The 27,365-nt window shown below is 36.5% G+C and overlaps 1 protein-coding gene across 1 annotated transcript in view; it reads right to left on the reverse strand.

Moving 5' to 3' along the window:
- Positions 1–24,480, reverse strand: part of Plcxd3 (phosphatidylinositol specific phospholipase C X domain containing 3) — a 159,770-nt gene extending 135,290 nt beyond the window's left edge. Inside the window, exon 1 of the mRNA XM_046468307.2 lies at positions 23,860–24,480. Within this exon, the coding sequence (XP_046324263.1) occupies positions 23,860–23,962 (103 nt within the window). The 5' untranslated portion in view covers positions 23,963–24,480. The remainder of the gene's footprint in view (positions 1–23,859) is intronic.
- Positions 24,481–27,365: the final 2,885 nt, after the last annotated feature.

The following is a 27,365-nucleotide window of genomic DNA, read 5'->3' on the forward strand; positions in this document are numbered from 1 at the left end:
TAGTCTGCAATAGTATGTGAAATCAGAAAGTCCCTTCCATTATTCCTAAATTCCAGTTCCCACTCCCCATATCACAGTTACTTCCAAATTCAGGATTTCTCACTATCACTGTTTGCTTTTATATATATATATATATATATATATATATATATATATATATATATATATATATATAAAATCTCATCTAGGCATTAGAAGTCATTTTGAAGAGCCTGTCCTATATCTCAGTGCAATTTCCTACTTATCCACTGCAGATTAGCCTTTGCTTTATCAAATTGCAACTGACCTAATTTGTGAAGACTCCCTTCAAAAGAGCTCATTAAAAGCCTTCATCTTTTAGCTGCCTCTCTTTCTTCCCCCAAATGATCTAGGTCAAAATGCCCCAATATAAATAGCTGGGAACATTACAAAGCCACTCAAAAACCTTCTGAAAGGAGCTTGCAAGGAGGAGAGTCTGTGAGATAAGTGACAGACATGTACTGGCTAAGGGTGGATTTTGAGGTGCTCATAAGGGTAAAGGGACTCAATAAATCCCTGACAAAGTATAACAATGGCTAACTACCCCACTCTCCCTTAGAAAACCATTTTAAGAACCTCCAGTCACTGATCTTCTGATTGATAATGCCTAAATGTAAGAGGCATTTTGTTTTGACCTTTGTACTTCATGCAAAAATGGATTCAGTAAAACAATCCTCAATAGTAGAATCATTCAATCAATACTTATCAAGTCTACTATGTGTAAGACACTATAGTTGTGGAGACTGTATCAGCTAGGTTTTCCCAAAATAATAAATTAATTTCAAACTGTTAGTATCACACACTAAGAGATAACTTCTTGTTCACCATGGTGATGTGGCTGGAAGGGCGGGACTCCAGGAATCAATAACTGAGGTGGCTCAGTGCTCTGTGCCTCTCACATCTCATTGGGACTGGCAGGCTGCCAAGGAAAACTACTCTCATGAAAATGGCAAAACTGAAAGAGGGAGGTATCTTTAAAGTTAGGATCAGAACTAGCATACTGTATTTTCTACCCTATTGTCAGCAAGTCCCATGGCCAATTCTGAAGTCAAGGGGTAAAGAAGTGTCCTCTGCTCCTGATAAGGTAATGTCAAGTAAATACATGGAGGGGTGAAGAATTTGAGTCAGTGTTTCAATCTGCTACAAAGTCAGGAGATAAGACCACCATCCAGATCCTAGAGATTACTTACACCAAACCCTAAGTTTTAAAGACAAGAAATGTGAGAACCAGGACAAGTAACAATTAGTCACAAGAAATATTTATTAATAACTAATGAATCACATATGCCATGTCTACCTTCTAAAGGATTAAGAACTCAGAAATATTGAGCGAAATCACCCATCATAAAGAGCTCTTGACAGTCATGCTTAGTTGATAGCTACTGGAGCTTATCTGCATTTATCATGCCTGAATATCTAATATATAATAATCATACCTAATTATTAATTGTTTATCCACATGTATTTCTTATATATTAGGATTTATTTTAAATTCAATCATGGGCTATTAGTAAAGCCATTTATCCCATGAGTCAATTATGTTTTGTTCTATTTTTTTGGCAGGTGTACAAAGAATTCTATTTGAATTTCACATCCCAGATTCGGAATCACTTTATTTCCACTCACCAATGCAAATCGCGCTTCAGACCTGATTAGTGCATAATTAATATCTATAACTATTAATATTTCACGACTTTTCAAGAAAAGTTTCTGCTTTAAATGTTATCTAATGTTAAGTTCACTACCAATACATATAACCACACAGTTCACATCTGGATTAAGGAATCCGAAGTCAAATAACTATAATAACTTTCTTTTCTAGAAGTCACTACTTTTACAGTCCTAATTATCTAAAATACCATTAATAAGTTAAAAGCACATAAAATAGGATGACCTTTCAGTGATTAAAATAGATATCATAAAATACGTTTATTAAAGCTGATGTACTTTACTTAATTAAATATCCCTTAGAGTCTATTTACTTCTGTATTAAGCACAATTGAGATCAACTTAGCTAAATCATTCTTTAGCTAAGAATAATAAACAGCAAAGCAGAAAGTGATATAAGGAGATAAGTAGAGTTTGTTGGAGGCAGGCACACCAAAAATATAAAGAAATAGAAGCAAGAGAAACTAAATCAAAATTGTTAACAATTAGGTTACTTAAAAAATTAAATGGAAGTATTGCCTGATCCAGCATCTCTGCTTCTGTTCAATTCAGTTATACTTCACAGTGAAAGCAAGGACTTAAACTTGATATATGTGCATCTATGTTCATAACAGCATTATTTTAAAAAGTCAAAAACTAGACCAGGTATGGTGGCACACACCAATAATTTCAGCTATTTAGGAGGCTAGGTCGGGAGGATTGCAAGTCTAAGACCAGCCCAGTCAAATCCTGCCTCAAAATTTAAAAAAATAAATAAATAAAAGGGTTGGGGTATTGTTCCATGGTAGAGTCCTTGCCTAGCATGTGTGAGGCATAGCCAATGTCCAGTACTGGAAAAAAAGAAGAAAAAGCTAAAAGTTGGAAGCAACTTACCAACAGGTGAAGAGGTAAAAAGAATGTGGCATACACATACAATGCAATGCTAATCTTAAAAAAGGAAGAATATGCTGATACATACATGCTATAGCATGGGCAAAAATTGCAGACATTATACTAAGTGAAATGAGCCAGGCACAAAAATACAAATATGATTCCAATCATATGATGTATCTAGAATATAGTCAAATTCATAGCTACAGAAAGAATAGTGGCTTCGGGGCTTTTGAAGAGGGAGGAGTGTTTAATGGTTATAGAGTTTCAGTTAGGGGAGACAAAATGTGCAGGAGGTGGACCATGGTGATGGGTGCACCTAATGGGAATGTACTTAATGGAACTGAACTGTAGACTTAAAATGGTTTAAAATGGAAAATTTTAAGTCTATTTTACCACAATAAAAAAAAAAAAACCTGTAACAGAGACTATAACACTTCAAACAAAATCCTAAAAACACACATGTCTCCATGAGTGAGTGTGTTCATGAGTAGTGGTGTCCTTACCAATAGATTCTTCAAAATACCTCTATATGACATATAATTCAATGTTTCTAATATCTATGTTTCTAATATCAATGTCTCTAATATCAATTCTACATAACAAATAAATTCTACATAACAAAGAGAGAGGAAAAAAACAGAGTTGTTTTAAAATTTTGTACAAAATAGCTAAAATTAAGCCTGGTGTCATCTTAAAGAGTCAAATTTTACAATTTAGACAATGACCCCGTGGGATTATTACATATTAATGTTAGCCTGTATTTGCTAAAGCACCTAATACATTGCTTAGTTAATTTCTAATGATTAGAATTTAATCATTAAATGATGGTTCCATTTGATATCTTTTTCATGAAAAAAAATAAACTAGTAAATATTCTTTGATTAAAATTTCTATTCAAATACTTTCATAAAGTGTGGGAAAGTGCATTTCTTACAGTTACTAGCAAAGATTACAATGAAAGTAAGCCATTTTAGAGGGATGTAAGCCAAAGTTTGTCATGTTCTGTTCTGAATTTGGGTGAAAATTATTCATTTCAACAGAAATAAAAATGACTTTTTGCTCATTAGCCAAGGAAAGTCCCCTGAAAAGCACTGTTCTGGAAAAAGTTCTAACCCCAATAAAAAAGCAATCAAAATCAAAATGTCAACTTCTGGGGTCAAGGACCAACATGTCACCCATTGAGAGACTCTGAGCTTCACAACACAGCAATGTTCTTTTGAATATGATAAAGTTTCATTGAGGTACTTTAGAGGCTGATATAGCTGAGATGTACTTTTTTTAAAAAAATAACATTTGCTTTTTTCCCATCTAATAGAAAATGGTAGGATGACATTTTGCAACAAGGGTTAGGGTACAGAAACAAACACAATTCCAAGTTTAAGGCATAAAGTAAACTTTTGATCTCACTCTTGCTGAAGTTCAGTACCATTAGGTTTGATCTTTCACATGTTTAAAGGATTTAAGAAAATATCTAGGTCTATTTTTAAAGCATAATGGAAAGGGAAGTTAAAACATTAAACTATATAAATACTGATTGTTCTAAAATAGCTCAAATCAATATTACTTAACTACTCAAGTCAAAACATTGCAGAAGATGAAATTTATAAAATTGTTAATGGAGAGAATGTTAAAAAATAATAAAGAATTAAAAAAAACACGTTTGGACTTGGAAACTTGCCATATCTTTGTCTCTATAACTTAATACTTTCATAAACCTGAGTATTTAATCTCTCTGTATTTGCAAAGTGGGGATAATATTGACTGTACAGTGTTATTATAGAGTTAATAATATATGTATGTGGCTGTCAGAAGGCATTGATAAATGGTAGCTATTACTGTGATTTCTTTCCATGAACGTAATGCTGGGATACATTTACTTAGAGCTCCCAGAACTGGACTTTGGCCTACAGGAGAGATTTCCAGCCCATTAAAGATGAGTCACATCATACTTTTGGAATCACACATATGCAACAAAACTAACAACTGTCTCTTCAACACCTTTGAAATAAGTCCCTTCAGAATCTAGAGGATGACCCTAAAACTCAGTAAGTACTCTTCAACAAGGCCAAGAGATTCTGACAGGGCCAATTCAAGTCACAGATGCTTTCTTTCAATATGACTATCCCCATCAGAATCAAAATTGAGGATGCAGGTAAATAAAAAGCATAATGTTTGTAAGCAACTATTACCATGTCTGGAAGGAGACTGTAAATGAAACAGAAGAATTGTGTTGAACAGGTTAAATGGTAGAGGAAGAGAGAGACGGAAGCTCATAGGACTGCTCTGCCCTCTGGGATGGATATCTCAGCCACAGGGTCCTTCTCTTCTCCCTCCTCTGGCATGAAGAGCAGGAAGTGAGTCCACAAAACCATCCTGTGAAAGGTCAGGAATTTAGGTCCCCATCTGGATATTTAGGCCTATCAAAAATATTGCATTTTCATTGTTTAATTGGCTCTTCAGATACCAAGCCATGTGGATAAAGACCTAAGAATATTTATGGCATGGGGACATATGACAGGCTCCAAACAATTCTGCCAACATTTTACATTTTAACATGAAAATGAAAAGTGAAGTCTTCCAAGATGTATTTTTTTTAACCTGAAACTCAGATATTTAAATAAAAAGTCAACATATTCTTCTGGTTTATTCTTCCAATGGGTCTTTTTCTTGGTAATTATTTATGGTATCCTTCCTGCCAATAGAATGAAAATGTCTAATCTAGTTCGTTCACCTCCATTTCTAGCCCTTAGCTCAGGATTTAGTAACTAATGTTCAATTTCTGAATGACTGAATCCTGAACTCAAGTTGCATTATGGTGCCACCAATTCTTTTCAAGAACAGAAATTTTCCATGGAGGGTATCTCCATGCTCTGTGAATCCTAACATATTCATACCCTGAGGAGGATGTTTTCAATATAAAGAATTTGAAAGCCTCCCATATATTATTTCCTTAACCCTTACCATCAGGATACTTAAGAGGACAAAGTACATTAGTCTGATAGCACACTAAAGAAACAGAGACCTAAGAAGGTAATATGATTTGGCCATCTTTGATGAGTTAAATCATGAATGAAATAAGAAGAGGAAAAAACAAGGTTATTGACCTCATAGCTGCCAGCAAAGCTAAAGAGGATGGCCTTTCATAGTGCGAGAGCCTGAAAGAATTATGAACATTGTAAAATCTACAGAACAAACCTCGGGGTATTTATGTCAAAAATCATAAAACTTAATCTGACTGGGCAATGCCTGTTCTTTTTTCTCCAATTGTGGTAAAACAAACAAACAAACAAAAAACATAAAACTTATCATCCTAACCATTTTTAAGTGTAAACTTCAATGGTCCTGATTATATTCACATTGTTATACAAGTAATCTTCAGAACTTTTTCATTTTATGAAACTCAAATCCTCCCCCAGACCCTAGAAACCATTTTACTTTTTGTTTCTGTGAATTTAACTACTTCACATACCTAATATAAATGGAAGCATACAGTATGTCTTTCAGTGATTGGCTTATGTCACTAATCGTAATGTTCTCAGAGTTCATCCATTGGTAAAGTTTATTTTGAGGTCAGTTTTTACATAAATCATTTAAAGAATCAATGATTTCAAAATGAACCTTATATGATCTCAAAGGAAAAAATATCATAAATCTCAAGTATTTAGTATTAAAAGAAAATCTGGAAAGCAAGTACAAAGTTTAAAATACACTTTAACAATCCAAGACACATAACCCCCTCATTTGAGAGATCAGATAAAACACAGGATTTAGTTTTGCACAGCCTATGGGAAAAAGCAGTAAAGAATACTGGAATGGGTGCCAAATGGCCCAAGTTCAAGTTCAAGTTCTCCAATTAAACAAAGGAGCAACAGCAACCTATAGGCATCTGAGTCTTGAGTCCCTATCTTTCTAAAAAGACTGTTGCTGAGCAAAGTAGATACAATATATGCTGTATCTATGTAATACTTAAGGTACTTTATGGGCAAAAGAAAATTATTTTAAAAGTAAGTTTAAGGGTTATTGTTTAACCTGGGTGTGGTGGCACATACCTATAATCCTAGTGGCTCAGGCGGCCAAGGCAAGGGGATCGCAAGTTCAAAGCCAACCTCAGCAAAAGGGAGGCGCTAAGCAACTCAATGAGACTCTGTCTCTAAATAAAATACAAAATAGGATGCGAGAGTGTGGTTCAATGGTCAAGTTCCCCTAAGTTCAATTCCTGGTGTCCCCCCCCAAAAAATGTGTCATTGTTTAATGGATACAGAGTTTCTGTTTTGCAAGATGAAAAATATTCTGTGGAAGGTTGGTAGTAGCGTCTGTACAATAATGTGAATGCACTTAGTCCTACTAAATTGCACAATTAAAAATGGTTAAAATGGTAAACTTTGTGTTGTGTGTATTTTACTATAATTACTAAAATAAATTATATATAAATACACATATATAGACATAATTGTATTTAAATTGAAAAATGATTGCTGAATTAGATAACATTTCAGATGTAGAAATTCACATTATTTTTCTATTTTAGTTAATAGTCCTGTGTGTTTCCATTTTGAATTGCCATTTTGGGTTCTCTAAAATACTATCAGTAACACACACACACACACACACACACACAATTAAGTAATGTGATTTTCTTGATCTTGGTATTCTTGCACATATTTTTAAAGGCACAAAATACATTAGTATAGGAATCTTATATTCTTCTGTTGAGAAAGCAATTTTTGATGTCTTTATCTAACATGTGGAAAAACATAAGCACACAATGTTAGTGACTTGTTCTACCTCAGGAATCCAAACTATCAATGATGAACCCCCAAAAGTAATGCTGATTTTTAAATGTACATGGTAGGATGGGAAGTTAATTCTACAAACATGATTCCCAATGTTGAATCAAGTCATCTTTGTAAATTCTTGATATTTAAAAAGTGTGTGACTTAAGATCCTGGAATACACACACATGTTCTAAAGTACTTACACATACATTTATTGAGCAGTTATGATCAAAATAGATGATCCATATTTAAGTTACTGTCTGCATGAGTCACAGCCTTTATTTTTGAACAACTTTTTGTAAAATGTTTATTCTTACATTTCAAGGCTTCAGGTTGAGCTTTTTTCTTTCCCACTTCTCCTTTCATCAACATTTAATAAGCAAATATTGTTGCTAAATATTGTATGTCCCGCTAAGCTGTTTAAATGGCCCTTAGAGGAGTTGTTTATTAGCATGAAATGTCTGAAGGGTGAGCTGGCTTTGAGGAGAAACACACTGTTCAGACTATTTCAAGCTCAAGATTTTTTTGTTTTCTCCCTGAAGAACCTTGCTTGAAGTCAAGCCCTAAGGGTCACTTGAGCATCCTGACACCAGGAATGATTCAGGGGCCCCAACCTGTGCATAGATAATGGCATGCTCATAGCCTGCAGTCTGCTTAACTTTTATCACAGGTAGTCAGTCTCAGTAATTACACTTGCATAAAGAAAAATAAATTCCAACTTCTGGCATGCTAAAATAATGTTCTGAATCTAATAACTTTGAAAATAAAATTCAGGTCCTACATTGAGACTTGTTCTTGCTGTATTAAATTTTCAGTTCATATCCCACCTGCTAAGAAATTGTTAAATCCTTCTAGGCAATTAAACAATAAATAAGATTTTATAAAAGATGAAAGTAGAGACCAAAAACACACTATGATAGGGAATAGGTAAGATAGCAGTAGTGATTAGTGGGGTTTGATTTATTCAGTCTGTCAAAAATTCACTAGGTTACCTTATATCACTCATAACTCATTCATTGAGAACTTACTAGGTGTCAGGCACTGTACTAAATATTTCACACTGATTATTCCATTTAACTCACATAAAAATCTTATGAAGATGGATCACATTCTGACTTCGATTTCCAGATAAGAAAATCTATGTTCGTAGAGGCTAAATAACATGCCTCAAATCACATGTTATCTTAGAGCCAAAAAACCCTCAGAGATGATCAAGCTCAAATCCTGTGGCAATGTGGATGTTCAAAAAATGGCCATCCAGCCTCTTTGTTACTTCTACTATAGAGGATGTATTTTTCTACTTAAATTCACCTTGATAAAATGTTCTTTCCTTCCTTTCAATTTGTCAAAATCCTCATTCTTTTAAATGCTATTCTTTGGCTGCTTTCATTTAGAACTCCATAGACTTTCTTCTTTGTGTTTTTGAAGAGAGATGGCTATATTCTCATCTGATGTGACTTCCAGAATCTTCAGAGTTAATAACCTGTTAAAATCCTCCCCTACAATTCTAATCCTCCATCCCCGGCTCCCTCACAGCACACAACAGCTTTCCAATGTCTCTGCAGAAAATGAAAAGTAGAATATGCATCCAATGTTCCAGCTTTCTGAATGGCTATCCAAGAGACTAGTTCATTTAGCCCCATTTGGAGTGCTGGTGAGACATAGCATGTTCTAAATGCCTGGGGGCTCCTGAAAACACAAACAGCTATGGTGTGCGGCTGCTTCAGGGGACCCACAGTACAGAACACAGACACCAGAGGGAGTGAGAGATTACGAGCTTCCGCAAAAAAAAAGAATCCAGTAAATCCTTCTAATTATAAAACACACATGAGTCCAGAGAAGGCACGTCCACAGAAAAAGTTTAAGAGACCTCAGGAATCCCTGACTGGGCTATTGGTCAAGGTCTTTCCTATATGAAGTCAGTCTGTAAAGATATGAGGTAACTGTTTTCAAAAGCTTTTGTACCAATGCAAAAGTACAAGAAACGTGAAGAAATAGGAAAATGGTCCATTCTAAGGAATAAAATAAATCTCCGGAAACCAACTCTGAAGAAATTGAAACATATAAATTACATGACAAAAAAAAATAAAATACCCTTTGAAAAGATGCTCAATGAGCTCAGGTAAACAACACATGAACAAAATGAGAATGTCAACAAAGAGAAAATATAAAAAGAATCAAACAAATTTTGGCCCTGAAGAATGCAATAGCTGAACTGAAAAATTTACAGGATGTATTCAACAATAGATTTGATCAAACAGAAAAAAAGAATCAGTGAACTCGAGGACAAATCATATAAAATTATCCAGTCAGAGAAATAAAAAGAATAAAAGAGTAAAGAAAGTCTGCAAAACATATGGGATTGAATCAAGAGGACCAATATATGTATCATGGAATTTAAGGGGAGAGAAGAAAAAGATTAACAAAAATCAGAAAGTTATTTCAAAAAATAATCATCAAACACTTCCCAAATCTGGGCAAGGAAATAGACATCCAGATTCAAGAAATCAGAGAAACTCAACCTAAGAAGTCCATACCAAGACAGACTATAATCAAATTTTAAAAGTCAAAGACAGAGAACTTTTAAATCCACAAGCAAAAACTGACTCTTCAAGTATGTGGGAAATGCTATAAAACCATCAGTGGATTCCTCAGTGGAAAACTTGCCAGCCATACAGCGGGGTGATAATGGTCAACCAAGAATACTATAACTGGCAGATCTGTTTTTCAAAAATGACAGAGATTTTAATATTTTCCCAGACAAACAAAAGCTTAGACAGTTCATCACCATTGGATCTGCCTTACACAAAATGGTAAAGGTAATCCTTCAAGTTAAAATGAAAACACGTTAGACAGCAGCATGAAATTGTATGCAGCTATACAGCTCACTGGTAAAGGAAAATATATAGAAAAACACTGGGTACTGCAATCAAGATGTTGGTATGTAAATCACTTTTTACTCATGTTAGGAATTAAAAGACAAAAATATAAATACTGTAACTGTAAAATATGTTAATGGATACAAAATCTGGAACATTAATAACAAAGTTTATAGGTAGAGGGGAAATAAAAATCATAGAATTTTTGTATGGGGCTAAGTAGTGTTAAAACTATAAGATGTGTCATGTAAACATGGTAACTGTGAATAAAGCATCTACTGATGTTACACACATGAAGGAGAAGGAGAAGAAGTAACAAAAATGAGAAAGGAGCCAAAGTATGTCACAACAAAACAAGAATGATAAAAGAGGGACAAAAAAAGCTATAGAACAGAAAGAAAGCAGTTAACAAATGGTAATACTTAGGCTTTTCTCTACAAGAAATTACTTTAATCATAAAAGAACTAAACTCCTCAATCAAAGGACAGAGAGGTTGGATGAAAATATATGCTCTAACTACATGCTGTATACAAGAGACACACTTTAGATTTATAAACACTCATTCTGAAAGTTAAACACTGAGAAAAGAGAGTCCAGGCAAACAGTAAGCAAAAACAAAGTAGGAATAGTCATACATATATCAAACCAAGCAGACTTTAAGTCAAAAATTGTCACAAAGACAAAGAGAAATGTTAAAAATCATAAAAGTGCCAAATAATGAGGAGAACACAATTACAAGTATATGTATACCTAATATCAGAGTGCCCAAGTAGATGAAGCAAACAATAACAGATCTAAAGGGAATAATTCCACACAGTAACAGTACCGGTTAAATGTCTCTTATCCAAAATGCTTTGGGACTAGAAATATTCAGATGTCATAGTTTTTTGGATGTCAGAATATTTGCCTATGTATTATTGACTGAGCATCTCTAATCTGAAAAATCCAAATTCTGAAATGCTCTGAAATCTGAAACTTTTTGAATGTTGTGTTGGAACTAAACACGTTTCAAATTTGGTAGTATTTCTGATTTAAAATTAGCAATTTTAAAATGAAAATCATAATAAGTATCTTCTCTGACCACAATGGAATGAAACTAGTAAACAACGGAAGAAGGAAAACTGGAACAAATACGTGGTAATTAAACACATTTTAAACAACCAATGGGAAGAAAGAAACCAATAGGAAGATGAAATCAACAGAGAATATAGAGATTACCTTGAGAAAAAGAAAAAAAGAATGAAGACACAAAACTTACAGGATGCAACAAAAGCAGTACAAAGAAGAAATCTTATAAAGATAAATGCCTACATGAAAAACCAGGCATAGTGGCACATGCCTGTAACACCAGCAACTCAGGAGCCTGAGGCAGGAGGATTATTAGTTCAAGGTCAGCCTGGTCAACTTAGCAAGAACCTGTCTCAAAATAAAATAAGATAAAATGGGCTGGGATGTAGCTTGGAAGTAAAGTATCCCTGGTTCAATCCCCAGTACCCTTCCCCTTTCTCCCCCTATCACAAAAAGAGAAAAATGAGAGAAAGAAAGAGAAAAAAATGGAGAAGAAATTTCAAGGAACTAGAAAAAGAACAAACTATGCTCCTTGTTAGTAGAAGGAAGGAAATAATAAAGATAAAAGCAGAAATAAATAAAATAGAGAATAGAAAAAATCATAAAAAATAATATTTAATTCTTTGAAACATAAAATTAGCAAACATTTAACTACACCAAGATAAAAAAAAAAAAAAAAACCAGAGGACTTAACAGAATTTTAAATGAAAGAGAAGACATTACAACTAAAGCCACAGAAATACAAGGGATCCTAAAAGACTACTATGAACAATTATTTGCCAAAAATTGAGATAACCTATAAGAAATTCATAAATTATTAAAATTGTATGACCAATCCAGATTAAATAATAAAGAAATAAAAAATCTGAATAGCCCTATAACAAGTAAAAGGATTGATTCAGTAAAAACCTCTCAACAAATAAAAGCCCAGAATCCCAAGTCTTCACAGGAGAAATCTACCAAATATTTAATTAGCATTAATGCCAATCCTTCTCAAACTCTTCCAAAAAAATTCAATAAGTGAATGCTTCCAAACTCATTTTATGAGGCCAGCATTACCTTAATATCAAAGGCAAAAAAAATGCTACAAGAAAACTTCAGATCCATATCCCTAATGAACATTGATGTAAAAATCCTCAACAAATTCTAACAAACCAAACAGCACATTAAAAGAATACATGATGATTGAGTGTGATTTATCCCTGAGAGGAAAGAATGGTTCAACATATAAAAAACTATTCATGTGATACAACACATTAACATAACAAAGAATAAACATCTTGTGATCATGTGGATAGATGCAGACAAAGTATTTGACAAACCTCAACGTCTTCTTATGATCACAATTTTCAACAAATTAGGTATATAAGAGATGTACCCCAACACAGTAAAGGCCATATATGACTAGGCTATAGCCATATTCAATGTCAAAATCTGAAAGCTTTGTCCTTTGATATCAGGAACAAGCTAAGGGTGTCCACTCTTACTTCTCCTATTCAACATACTACTATATTTCCTAGCCAGAGCAATTAGGGAAGAAAATAGAAATTAAAGGCAGCCAAATGAAAGAGGGAGAAGTAAAATCATATCTGTTTGTAAAGAACATGATCTTATATGTAGAAAACCCAAAGATCCCCAAATTAAACCTCTTATGATTAGCAAATACATTGAATAAAGTTGCAGGATTCCTAATCAATGTACAAAACTTACTTGTGTTTCTATGCACTCACAATGAACAGTTCAAAAGAAAAATTAAGAGCAATCACACTTCTAATATCATCCAAAAGAATGTATCATTTAGAAAAAAAAACTTAGCCAAGTAGGCGAAGAGATTTATAAGTTGAAAATTATGTAGCACTGCACAAAGCAATTAAAAGATACAAGCAAATGAAACCCATCATGATGTTTTCTTGGATTGGACCACTTACTATCACTCAAAGGTTCATACTACCCAAAGCAATCTGTAGATGCAATGCAATCCCCTTCAAATTCCCAAGGCATCTTTTGCAGAAATAGAAAAAGCAATCCTAAATTCATTTGAAACCACCTAGGACTTGAAAGGACACAATCTTGAGATAGAAGAACAAAGCTGGAGGCCTCACATTTTTTGATTTCAAACTAAACTACAGAACACAGACATCAAAATAGTATAAAACTGGCATAAAAATAGTCATATAAACCAGTGCAACATAATAGCCAAAAATAAATTCACAAATGTATTGTCAACTTATCTTAGACATGCAACTCAGGAATACACAATAGCAATAAGGAAAGAACAGTGTCTTCAACAAGCGATGTTTGAAAAACTGGACATCCATGTGAAAGAATGAAATTGGACCTTTGTCTTACACCATACACAAAAATCAAATTAAAATAATTAAAGATGTAAACGTAAACTTAAAACTCTAAAACTTCCAGAAGAAAACATAGGCTAAAATCTTCATGAAAATATGCTTGGTGATAATTTTTTTGATATGATACCAAAAGCCCAAGCACTAAAAGCAAGAATAGTCAAATGAGACTGTATCTTACTAAAAAGCTTCTGTGCAGCAAAGGGAACTATCAACAGAGTAAAAGGACATCCCATAGAATGGGAGAAAATATTTGCAAATAATTTATTTGATAAGGGGTTAATTTCAAAATATATATGGAATTCCTATGATTCAATAGCAACAAAACCATACAACCAGATGAAAAACAGAGGGAAAAGGATAGATTTACAATGTCTCATAAAATGGCCAAGTGGCATATAAAGAGGTGCTCAACATCACTAACCACCAGGAAAGGAAAATCAAATCCTCAGTGGGACATTGCCTCACACCTGTTAGAATGGCTACCAAATTTTATGAAAATTGCAGAAAATACCAAGTTGCTGAAAATGTGGAGAAATTGGAATCATTGGACACTACTGACGAGAATACAAAATGATGTAGCCTGTATTGAAAACAGTATGGAGGTTCCTTTAAAAATTAGAAAGAGAGCTATACTGACCTAGCAGACCCACTTTGGGGTATTTTTCCAATAGAATTGGTATCAGGATCTTGAATCAAGATTTACACCCCAATGCTCATTGCACTGTTCACAACTTAAATGTTCATCAATGGATGAATGGATAAAGAAAATATGGCACATTCATACAAACAGATGATAATTCCACCATAAAAAAAGGATATTGTCATATGCTACAACTTAGATAAACATTGAGAACATTATGTTAAGTGAAATAAACCAGCTATAGGAGGACAAAAACATTCATGATTTCACTAATATGATGTATGTAGTCAACCTCTTAAAGGCACAGAGTAGAATGGTGGTTACCAAAGACTGGTAACAACCGAGGGAATGGAGAGTTTCTGTCCAATGGGTATAAAGTTTCTGTTGTACGAACTGAAAAAGTTCTATGTATCCACATTGCACTTTGAGCTAGCAAATATTATATTGCACAGTTAAAGATTTGTTAAGAGGGTAAATAACATGTTGTGTGTTTTAACCACACAGAGAGAGAGAAAAGTTAAAGTTGGGTAAAATACCAAAGGAGGAATATGTTTCAAGAAGTGGCATGAGGTGGGCCACATCAAATGCTGCTGAGAAGTCAAATAGGATAATAGAGACAGTCTTTAGCTTGAGCAAAATATGATCATTCATAACTCTGATAAGAACAATTTTAGTGCAGTGGTGAAGAAATAATAAGATTTGGATGGGCTAAGGAGAGGAAGAGAAAAAACAATCTAAAGACAGAAAGGATATTTCCACATGTATTAGAGAAATAGTATGACAGATAGAGAGGCAGATGTGGTACCAAAGAGGACTTTCCCCCAAAGAGTGTACTATTAACATGTTTGTGTGCTGATTGAGTGATCCCAGAGAGGTAAAGGAAAAAGACCACTCAGTAGAGAGTGGATAATTCAAGAGTAAACTTTGAGGAGATTAGAGTGGATAGGATCTGTAACACAAGAGAAGAAGCTGGATTTTGTTGGGAGCAGATCCACATCTTCCCACGTATCTAAATGAAATCCAACCTTCACAAAAATAGGCACAGGTGGACTAGCGGTTTCAGTGGTGAGAAAGTTCTTACTTGTTAGCATCTAATTTTTTTTCTACTAAATAAGAGGTGAGATAAGCAGCTTAAATCAGGTGGGCAGTAGACGTTGATTTGAGAAATAAGAATAGCTATGAAACTGTCATCTCAGAGACAAGGAAAATGAAGTTACTTGGTAAGTGTAATTAAGAGTCTCTGGCAGTACTGAATGCCCATTTAAAATTCATGTTCAGAAATTTCTAGTGAATCCTGTCATCTAGTCTGCGTGATTTTTCTCCAGCAACATTTATCCACTGAAGTTTTCTCAGATTTTAATAGATACAAGTTTGAGTTTAATTGATCTAGGTTTTTCCAGGTAAAGAGAATAGGAAAGAGTGAGATGAGAAAGTTAAGGATATTTTCAAGGGGGCAATTAAAATGTTGATAAAAGAATTTGACCTGATAAAAAGAGAAATGAGGATGTGAGGGGGTTGTGAGGGCTATTCAAAACTTCACATTCTGCACCCTTCCATTATATTAGTATCTTTACACCTCCTTGACCACCTTTTATCTTGCGAAAAATTCAAGGCAGGTCAGTGAGCTTAGAGGTTACACTGCCTAAGGCAGCTCTGAACCTCTTCTTAGTCCACCACATGGCAACAGGGGTGTCTGGCCTGAGGTGTGCACTGAAGCATGTTCCCATTTGTCTATCGGGAATCTGGGAAGTGCATTTTCCTCTTCATCACCAAATGCCAGAAGGGGCCTCCAGGAAAGCTTAGCAGACAGCTAAGATTACCATTCACCTTAGCCCACTTTCTTTCATGAAATAAAAATTTCCGAAGTGAATTAAGGAACCAAATTATCATTTCTAATGTTGACTAAGGGTAACATGATTGCTTCATAAACATTAACTCGCCAGGAGAATTCTTCTATGTAAAACATATCATTAGCCGGCATTTAAAATGATGTGTCATAAGAGCTGTCCACTACCAGGATCTGCAATGAAACATAGAAACATAACAAGAGCACATCCAACAAGCCCAAGGGCCATCTGTTTCAGTACCTGATTTCCGGAGGTGACTAATCATGGATGCTTCTCCAGAGTGTTAAACCATCTCCTTCAGCCCCTCTCTTCCTGACCTATCCTCCCTTCTTAATAGAGCATATTAAAAACATATGGTGCTGTATAAAGCTTTTGGCAGCAATTCTGAACCATGGTAGATTTTTTCCCCTACTTTTTGGAATATATGATTTAGATAATTTTCTAGTATGCAGTCTTCTGAGACTTGAGTAGATTAAATTCCATATGACTATGTCTAAGAGATCTTTGAGCGCACATCATGGTGGTATGTTCCCTGCTTTCCAAAAATTAATGCTTGTGGTTAAAGGGCATCCAGACTGGTTGGAATTGGGAAATTTTCCAGGAAATGGAGCTTAACCCTTTAAGCAACAAGAATTAAAATGTGTGTGTGTGTATGTGTGTGTGTGTGCGTGTGTGTGATTTTCTCTTTTCTCAATGGGGTCAGAGTACATCGATTACTCTGTACTTCAATTCAGTGGAGCCCTTAGAGATCATTTTAAGTCTGTCAGATTATTTGGCTAGCACATGGCAATAGGCTGATATATTTACATTGTCCCAGGATGCTTGCTGGGAAAAAAATACAGATCTTTCTACTCTAGACATATATATAGGAATGATTAGGTAGCATCCACCAGAGGTTTACTTATAGGAGAAATCAAAAGCTCCCTGAAAAAAGAAGTTACCTTAAGAGAAAGTAGATACACAAATGCACCCACACATATGTGTGTGTGTGTGTATATATATATATATATATATATATATATATATATATACACACACACATAGTGAAGTAACACTGAGAATAGAACAAAATATCCCACATATTGTCCTCTGCCCTCTCATCTTAAACTCATACCTGAGTCCCAAGACCAGAGGGTAACAACAAAAGCAACAAAACAACAAGACATGTAGGTTTGAGCAGTGCTGAAACTCAGGCTTCAGCAGCCATGGCAGAGTCAGGAGTAGTAGAAGTTGGCCTCAGCAGTTTCCCAGTGGGGGACGCAGCTCTGGAAGCCTTTGACCCTTGTTAGACATTAACGTTCTCAACATAGAACCTCTGCAGACACAGCACAAATTCTGGTGAGCTCCCAAGTGGCTGTGATGTCTTGTGCTGAAGCCTATGGGAGCAAGATTTCTCTCTATCTATTAAAGTAGCATCAGTGACAACTCTATAAAACTTCCCCCAAATGAAAGAAAGAAAATGGCAGAGATAACATGGCAGCCCAAAGTACTGGCTTATCCATTCCAACCAAAGAGCTGGCTCAGAGACATACTCAAGAATCTATCCAAAGATTTTTTAAAACTATTTGGAAATCCATTGAGAAAGTATTTGGAATGAATTAAAAGGGACAATTATTATGACTTTGATTTTGCAGCTGAGCTGGTAGACCTTAGAGAACACTACTTTTGGTGTCAGTGTGTCTTCATTAGTGTTCCTTCACAAATATTCCCTACTTTTATTGTTGCCATAAGGCACCCAACATTCTTTCTCCTCTTTGTAATTTACTCTTTCTGTTCTGATTGGGTAAGGTTAGAATTAAATAAGAGAAAACTCTAAATACGGGTATGATAAATTTTCATATGCAAATAGGGCATGAACCTTAACATATAAACATTGTGTTATCCATTTTAGCAATTCTAGAGCTGTTTGTGTATGCTTGTGTGTGTGTGTGTTAACTATTTTAGAAAATTTATTATGTCAAATAACTGAAATTCAAACAAGTAAGTTATAACCACATTTATACCTATTTCTATTCCATGTAAATCATGCTTCAAATAATCGAAGTGTCTTGCAAATACAAGCAAGATTAATAATTTCTTTATATCAAAAACCAGTTTACTATTTGCCTTTTCTTTTGATGGTTTTCTGATGCGATGATCAGTACATTTTGCATGTATGATGCCACTTTTAATGAAAAACAATATTGAAAAGTTCTAGCTTACACATAAAATGAATAAACCTGCAATGTGTAGATATAACAACAGTATCTGGACCTGTGTACAATAAAGAATGAAACCAAATGGACAAAGAACCAACATAGGGAAGTTTGCTAAATTGGTGTTAGTGTCCACTAGCATCACCAAATGGCTCATTTTAAGTGGTGCTGATGGCCGATATCAATGAGCATCAGGACTTTAAAGAAATGAAGGGAAAGGTTTTACATTTATCAGAGTGATCTAATCTGAACACTTAAGTAGCAATTAAATAACATTTATGCTCAAGGTGCATGAGCAACTGTAATGTCAGTTATCAGAAATGTTCCTAGCCTGAGTCATTAGCCTTGAGTCAAGTATGGAGTTCTGGCTTTAAGCTCACAGATAAAATGGATGGTACAACAGAAAGAACCCAGTAGAAAGATGTATATTTAAGTTTGGCTCTGCCACTTACACAAAGGTCCCCCTTAGAAATTTAATAAAACACTGTTCCTCTGACTTTAAATGTGTATATAAATCTGAGGGATAGGAATCTTGTTAAAATGTAAAATGTAAAGTAAAATTAGATGTATCTGAGGGGTGGGATCTGAGATGCTTGCTGCATTTCTACTAAGCTCCCTTGTACACCAATGCTATTTGTTCCTGGACCAATTCTGAGTAGCAAGGCATTAGAAGATTATTGATGGAGTATGCAAAAATCATGAGTGCATAGAAGAATACCTCCTAAATGATATTTCACTTTACATTGATTGAAATAGTGGAGATAGTTGGAGATTGAATTCAAATCATAAAGAAAAATATCCTAGTGGAACAAATTATTTCAGATATTCTTCAGGGAGAGTAGGGAGGAAGAAGGGATAGGGAAAGGTTGGTTGTCAGATACTATGTTACAGGTAGATGACCGCATGTTCTGGTGTTCTATTGCACAGTAGGGTGACTACAGATAATAATAATAATGTATGGTGTATTCCAAAAAAGTGAGAAGAAAGGATTTTGAATATTTTCACCACAAAGAAATGATAGACATTTGAAGATATATATATATATGTTTAAGGTGATTTGAACATTACACAGGTATCAAAACATTGTGTGGCATTCCATAAATATTTACAATTTGTGTCAATTAAAACATAAATTTTAAAAAGAAAATACAGGATATTCTTCATTTTCTTTTCTTAGCAAAATGAAAACTAAACTGGGAATTAGAGAGGCAACACAGGAGGGATATTCATTCTAAACAACTTTCTTTCATTTTGCTTGCCTATCACTTTGATTGTGATATCACTGTAGTCACTGTACTGACTAAAAATATAGTAAAACCCTGCTTTTTCTTAGAATACAACTAGATCCAGTCCAACCTTCATTCTATAGAGTGTCTAATGCCAATTAAAATAGAAATAGTAAATTACAAAGAACAGGAAGAAGACATCCAAAATCACTGGCAACAAGAAGGGATTATTGTGAGGAAAGAAATTAAAAACTAACAAGGTGTGGTTATAAAGGCTAGAGTATGGCTCAGTGATAAAGCTCTTCTCTAGCATGTGTGAGGTCCTGGTTTAAGCCTTCGGACTGCATAAAACAAACAAACAAACAAAAATAAACAAAAGTAGACATACATACACATCCATTCACACAAATCAGAGTTGGCTAAATGTCTGGTTTTCCTAAGTAAAACTGTTATTTTTTTTTTATTGGAGTTGGCATTTTCTAAAGGAAATGAACAAATTCATAGGTATAATCATTGACTTAGAAAGCCTTTCTGCTTTCCTTATCTAAAATATAACCAACAACTGCCTGTTCAAGAAAACATAATTCTCTCTGAGGTTCCAGCCCCACTATATTTTGGCCAATTTTTAATTATTGCATGGTCAGTTTGTTGCTATGGTGTACATAAGATTTTTATCATCTATCCAAAATGTATAGCACATCCTTTACATGAGCTAAATCCTTCCCCATCTTTTAAATTTTGCACAGAATGACACCCTGCCCCAGATTCAGATTGCCAACTCTGCCGCTGTGTTGCATCTCTCTTCAAAGGTTCTGAGGCCACCATGATTGTATATTTAGAACTCTGCTTCAAAGATGCTAAATATTCATCACTCACCTTTACCTGAACTTATACTTTATTTTCCTGTTTCCATCTCTGTTTATCTTTTCTTACCTGCTTAAAGTAAGAAGAATCATCATTCATAATGCCAAATGCCATTGTTAATAAATATAGATGAATGAAAACTTAGTTTCGTTTCATCAGAGAGAGAGAAAGAAATGATAAATAAAACTGAAATTTGAATAACAATTTATGTGTTCTAGCAGTATTATTCCCTTGGAAAAAAAATGAAAATAAAATTACTAATATCAATGACTAACTTAATTCTTCAGCCCAGTCAATACAAAATCATGAAGCCATTTAAATGCAAAACAGCACTGGGAGACTGAAAGCATTCAAGATGCAGACACTTGAGAAACATTTAGAGATGCCATAACTGCACACATGGTGGGTAATATCATACACATGAAGATTGTTCTTTGCTCTAGTTCTGGGTAATTTGTGTCAGCTGCCCCAAGTACATGGCCTCATAATTAGTTCTCCACTTTGTTGCTGCTTCACCTAAGAAACCTGAAGCTTTGAGGACAGCTGAGCAGCAGCTCTCCTCTACAGAAACACTTGTGTGGTGCACCAGGCGTGGTTTTAAATGGTGGAGATAATTGCTTAATTCAAGCTGTAGCAACTGGCCAAGTAAACATGTAGCAGCCAGGAAGCTATTAGCATGATTTTAAGGCAATTATTCCATTAGTGTTTAATAGTCTCCAATTAGTCTTCTCTGACTATCTAAGTTTGAATGTCTTCTTTCCTCCAAAAATTTTCAGTGTTGAGTAATGCAGAAAAGCACTAAACCTATTTTTAATCTTGGTGATATATATGTATATCTGTGTGTATGTATATATGCATATAGAGAGAAAGAGGAGGAAGGGAGAGAGAATGAGAGGGACAGAGAGAGGGAGAGATCTGTCATATATGTGTGTTTACGTGATATATATAGATAAATATGAATAAATCATATGTATATATAGATATAGATATATCACATACACACCCAAACATGCCATAACTACAGAGTTATGGGAGTATTTAGGCATATAGATTTGGTAAAATATGTTGTGTGTTGATGTGTGTATTTCTCGGAAGTACTTTGGTGAAAATGGGAGTGGATTCACATTGAATATCATGCTAACAGGGTTTGGGAAAGCAGCAGAAGCTCCCATGGCATTCCAATGCCATCATCTTTATGTCTCTTCTCAAAGATCTCCAGAATATCAAACTCTTAGACCTCAAGTTTCCCCTCCCCGCCCGCCTGGGAGATTTATCCTGTTCTTGCTAATGCCTAGTTCATAGTCTACTCATGTTGGTTAGTACCTGTTGGTGCTGAATCATCTAGACAGAAATCATAAAGCATTTCCCTCCAAAATTCCTAGAAGATTTTCCTTAACATCCATTTTAAGGGTCAGTTTACAGAACTGATTGTATGTCATTTGCCTACACTGTCTCAGTTTTTTTTTTTTTTTTCATCTAGGAAAAGGAGATAATAACACAGTATTGTCTACTTCAGAGATTTTGGTGAGGATGTGAGTTGAAATACATACCAGGACTATGAAAAGTGCAGTATTACATAAATGTAAGGTAGATTCAGATGTGGTATCAACACTCATTACTATTTATACCAACTTAGTCTTTTAATTTTCCTTAATCTCTGGAGAATACCCTATCAAAAACCTGCCATCTCAGTCCTTGCCCTTATCTTCTATGTGTGGATTAAAAAAAGAAAAAGAAAAAGTAACTCAGGTTAGACCAAGTGAAAGTAACTGTCTAAAATTCAAATAAAAATAGAGGAAGAAAAGGGATAAGAATGCCTGTGTAAGTGATAGTGGAGTTTTGCCAACAAAGTTGTGTGCTTTCTACTATCTCCTTCAAAAGAGCAATCCCCAGGCTCAGCCAGGTAGCCGAGTAAGTACAGAGTGGAGAAGCTGGGTTATTCTTTCCCTTGCGGATCTCCAGGCCCTTGGGAAGACAGGTGTTGAAGAATGGCAAAAAGAGACAACCCTTTCTGTAGAAGGCACTCAGGGAAGCCAGTGTCTTTTATAGCCACCAAACACCCACTTTACCAACAACCCTTGATTTGAGTTACTGATCAATTTCAGCATTGTTTGTTGGATCTTCTTGGGGTTTTCAGGAGAACTCTCCACCCCGCGCTTTTTTCCTGGGTTAGCCCCCCACTTTTCTTTCTTTATATATTATGTCTTCCATCAGTGGCTGAGAAGGGCGCTGGATGGGGCAGACGAAGAAGAGGTAGTCCAGAAGGTTAAATTTAATAAGCTAGTTCTCTTCTATCCGGAAACTGCCCTCCAGCCAGGTCCTGAAAGGATCAGGTGTGCGCTCCCTCAGTCCATGTGCATAGCCAAATTGCTAGGGAAGTGTGGCCGGGTTCCCAGCTGTCATCCTTGTAAACTGTCCTGAAAAGACCCACCCTCAATGGCTACTAGAGCTAGGGACGGCTGCGCAACCCCCACCCCCACCCCCAACCCAGAAACTGCCGAGTGCTCTAGTCCAAGTCGCGCGCGCCATACTGAAACCTCTTGATACCCCCATGTCTTTTCCTCGTATCGCCCCCCCCCCCTCCATGCTTCCTTCCTTCTAAGCTGTTTGGACTCGGCTCACTCACCTTTCTCCCACCATTTGCGCATTAATCCCACCCCTCCGCCCCTGCTCACGCAGGTTCCCATGCCCAGTTTCTGTCCGGAGCAGCAAACGCCAGGCTCGCACGGGTTTGCTTTCTTGACCCGAGTGCCTTAACGTTGCTAACTGCACTTGGACCAGACTCCAGATGGTGGCCACTCGGCCAGGTCCTCAGAGTACACGCAGATCAGGAGACGGTGCAAGCTTCTCGCCCCCTTCAGCTCTCTGTCAAGGGCAGCGATCACGCTGCCGCCTGTCCCTGAACTTTCATCACTCTTGAGAAGCGCTTTGTCTTTTTAAAGGAGCCTGGGAACGAATATTAATGACTCGAGTAGGTTTTAACCGAGAATCTACCAAATCTGTTCCATTCCCTGCTAGGGATAGACTCAGGTCCACTCGCGGGAGCAGAGTCCCTCGGACACCAGCTCTTACTCACCGCGCACTATCACCCCTCAGCTTCAGAAACCGCCCTGTGCTCCCCAAATCTGCAGGGAAAATCATGGGAGGGGGCACGAGGCGCCATCCTAAAGCCCGGCTTCTTTCCTACCCCAGTCCTGCGCAAACAGCCTGCTTCAATAACCCTGGGGGGAAGCAGTCACCTTGACTCCTGGCGCCACGGTCCCCAGAGGTTAGGAAAATGCCCGGAAGCCCGAGGTCACCAGGCAAGCACTCGCCTGGCCTGAGACCCACCCCTGAAGACGAGTTTCCCTCCCGCGGGCATCGTGGCAAGTTACCACTTAGTGGCAGATAAAGCAGGGCGGGGCAGGTAGAGCGGGCGCCAAGCGCTGGGCGAGCAGCCTCTGCGCGCCTACCTGGGATGGCTAAATTGGTGAGGGGGATGCTGTGGATGCTCTCCGGCAGAGTTGCCATCCAGTCGGCGAATTTCAGCTCGTTTTTCCCCTGAGACGAGGCCATCGTGCTGGTCGACGTGCCGCGAGCTGGTCCCCGCACTCCTCGGGCAGGCTGGCAGGCTGCTACCGCTAATCCAATGTTTGCTGGAGCCCCGCTAGAGTTTACACTCCGCTCTGCGCCACACCCACAGGATGGCGCAGACACATGCTAATTTTAATAATTATTCAAAACACCCCGTGCTCCCTCAGTGCCTCCGCCAGACTCAGCCGGAGCTTTTGTTCCTGACGTCCGTGCTCAGCTCTCCTCGCTCTCCCCTCCCTCCTGACTCTTTCCTCCAGTCTCACTCCTCCTAGGCGGCTCTGCCTTTCCTCGCCATTCTGCAGCTTTCCTTGGCTTCTTACTATTAGCCTTTTATATTTTATTTTTTAACTTGATTCTCCCCGCCGGTCTGTCCATGGTCTTGCTCTGTCCATGGTCTTTCTTCGTCCACTGGTGTGACTTCCTGGTCTTTTTTGTATGAATGACAGTCTTGGGGTTGAACCTAGAATCCTAGCATACTTTGGGGGTGTAACTGTCTCTTGAGGGCCAGACTTTTACGCTGATTTTCAGGACTTCCCATTCTTAGTGAAGAGTCTTCCTTTCCGTAAGCTTTCTGGATATGAATTTCCTCTGGAAGAGCCCACAACCCTGCTTACACAAAATGGTGGTCTTTAGTTACCAATTTGCCTAATTCTTGGAATAGCTGACAACTGTGGTGTCAGGGAAGGGCAGTAAATTCTAGATGGTTCCTACTTATCCCTGGAACCCTGCTTCAGACATTTGGTAGTAAAGAAGCATTGCACCAGATAGCGGAGATCTGTTATTTCTACAGAGAAAGCTGCCTCTGGCCTCCCTCTTGGTTTCATGGCACTCAGGGCAAGACTGAAGCCTGATGCAGGAAGAAAACCACCACATCTCCCAATGGCACTCTGTAATGACTGCCTGGAGCATTTGGTGAAATGTGTCTGGCACCATTTGAAGTGATCTATGTGATTGTCTGAATTTTCCTTTTTTTTTTTTTTTTTTTTTTTTGACAGCCTAGAAAGATATTTCTCTCTCAGGAGAAATCTCTCACTGAGTCTCCAAAGAACTGGGTCCACATACTTTCCAATGAGAAAGAGGAGAGAGATGAAGTCTTATTCATGTTCTGAGACAAGCCTGGTGGCCTGAGTGGGAATATATAGAGAAGGATTAGATGTAGCTCAGTGGTAGAATACTTGCCTAGCTCACGTGAGGCAATGCTTTAGATCCTCAGCACTACATAAAAATGAATAAATAAAATAAAGATTTGTGTTCATCTACGACTAAAAAAAATTTTTTTAAAGTGTGTTGGGCCTTTGCAGTCCAGAGAATGGAGATGAAACAAAGGTGCTCCTATTCTTACATCCAGTGTTATATAAATTCTTTTCCCAAAGGAAATTCTTGGGTTGGAGAAATAAAAATCAAGGTTGGAGGGAAAGGGAGAGGGAGAGGGAGAGAGGGAGGGATGAGGGAGGGGGAGAGAGAGAGAGAGAGAGAGAGAGAGAGAGAGAGAGAGAGAGAGAGAGAGAGATGAAACATGAGAATAATCGTTTCAGTTCAGCAAACCCATTTGGCATTTTTAAACCCTAGAGTCTACTTGTACAAGGATGCTAAGACCAAAGAATATTCACCACCAATTTGGGGAACAGTGTGGAAAAGATGGAGACAAGAAAGATAATGTTGTATCATTTTGGTCAAATTTTCCATTCTCCTTATAGAATCAGTTCATATCTTCAAGAAGACATAGTAGGGTTATCTTTTGGAATGAGAATGAGATGTACTGGAATTTTTCCCCCTAGCAAATCTTAATATTCATGTTAGCACAACAGAACCCACATATCCTTTTAATTAAAATGAGAATTTTATTTTTTTCCATAGGATTCTTAGTCAAGAGACCTGTAATAAACACCCTACTGACTAATGTTGTTACTCTCAGGATATCACTGCAGGGAAACAAGGAAAAGTTAGATCTGAGAGTTAGTTGCTCTTTTTCTGAGTAGATTGAGCAAACTCTCTATTTTCCAAAGGCTCATTTTCTCCATTATAAGATGATGATAAAACTCAGAGATTTGTAGTGAAGCTTTCAGGAGAGTGTATGCATGTTCACTGAAATAACAAGATATTTGTGTTTACCTCTCTGTCTTTCCTAGCCAGTCCTAGCCTTTTAAAGTATTCTTTTTCAAGAGGGTAAAATAATTATTGAACCACCTTAAATGTAGAAGAAAACTCTTTCTGTAAAGAATCACACACTGTCTTTTGGGAAAGCATAGAAAACTTCCTTCTGTCTTTTATCTGCTTTGAATACCGGGATTTTTAAATGTGTTAGATTTTATGCTAACATTAGCCATTAATATTGTGAGCATGTAATCTACCAGGAAAGACAAGGCTGAAAGTTGATAGTTCCAAATTTCTTTCTTGGCCTGCCTGTAATCAATATTTTGAATAATATTTTATTACCTAATTTCCTCATTTTTCTCTCACAAACCCTGATATCATTTACTAAATGACATCAGGAAAAATCACACAATTAATCTGGCTTTTAGTTTGGCCACTGTATTAGTTAGAGTTCTCCAGTAAAACAGAACCAGTAGTATATACAGAGAGAAAGAGGTTTGTTTTAAGAAATTGGTTCACATGATTGTGAGAGCTGGCAAGTCTGAAATTTGCAGCAAAAGCTGGGAAGGAGTAGTATGTTTTAGTCCTGAGGTAGAATAGCTTCTTCAGTAAACTTCAGTGTTTGCTCTGAGGGCCTTCAACTGATTGGATGAGGCCTACCCCTATTATAGCAGGTAATCTGCTTTACCCAGAGTCAACAGTCGTAAATGCTAATCTCATCCATAAACATCTTCATAGCAACATCCATTCTAGTGTTTGACCAGACAATCAGGCATCATAGGTAACATAGCCAAGTTGACACATAAAATAAACCATCACATCTGCTGGCAAACTATAGTAGAAGTTGATACCAATCTCTAGGCCTTTTTCAACTCTATTATTTTAAATTCTGCTCCTTTTATATTTCTTTCTCATACATATAGTTGCTGGAAATAAATATGAACCTTGGATTTTTAATCTATGCAGACAACTCAAGGTACAGATCAACATTTTTATCCCAAAACATGAGAAATGTTAATGATTTTTAAATGTAGTGTTGATAGTAGCCTACCTTTAAAAATCGAATTATTATAAACATAAGTAAAAGCTGGCCTATTGCTGCGGATTCATGCTACCATTAAAACTGTTCCAGTAACCTTCTCATGTCCATCAACTTCACATTATGAGAAGAATATAAACATTGATACTCATATGGAGCATCTCTTTAATTCATATCTTCTTCCATCCATAAAAATAAAAGCACTCTTTGCCATGTATTTTCTTTCATTAGTTCATAATCCTTCTTGTTAGA

Source organism: Marmota monax, unplaced genomic scaffold (assembly GCF_021218885.2).
Source record: "Marmota monax isolate L192 unplaced genomic scaffold, Marmota_monax_Labrador192_F-V1.1 WCK01_AAM20220418_F8-fsc00120, whole genome shotgun sequence".
Lineage (NCBI taxonomy): Eukaryota > Metazoa > Chordata > Mammalia > Rodentia > Sciuridae > Marmota > Marmota monax.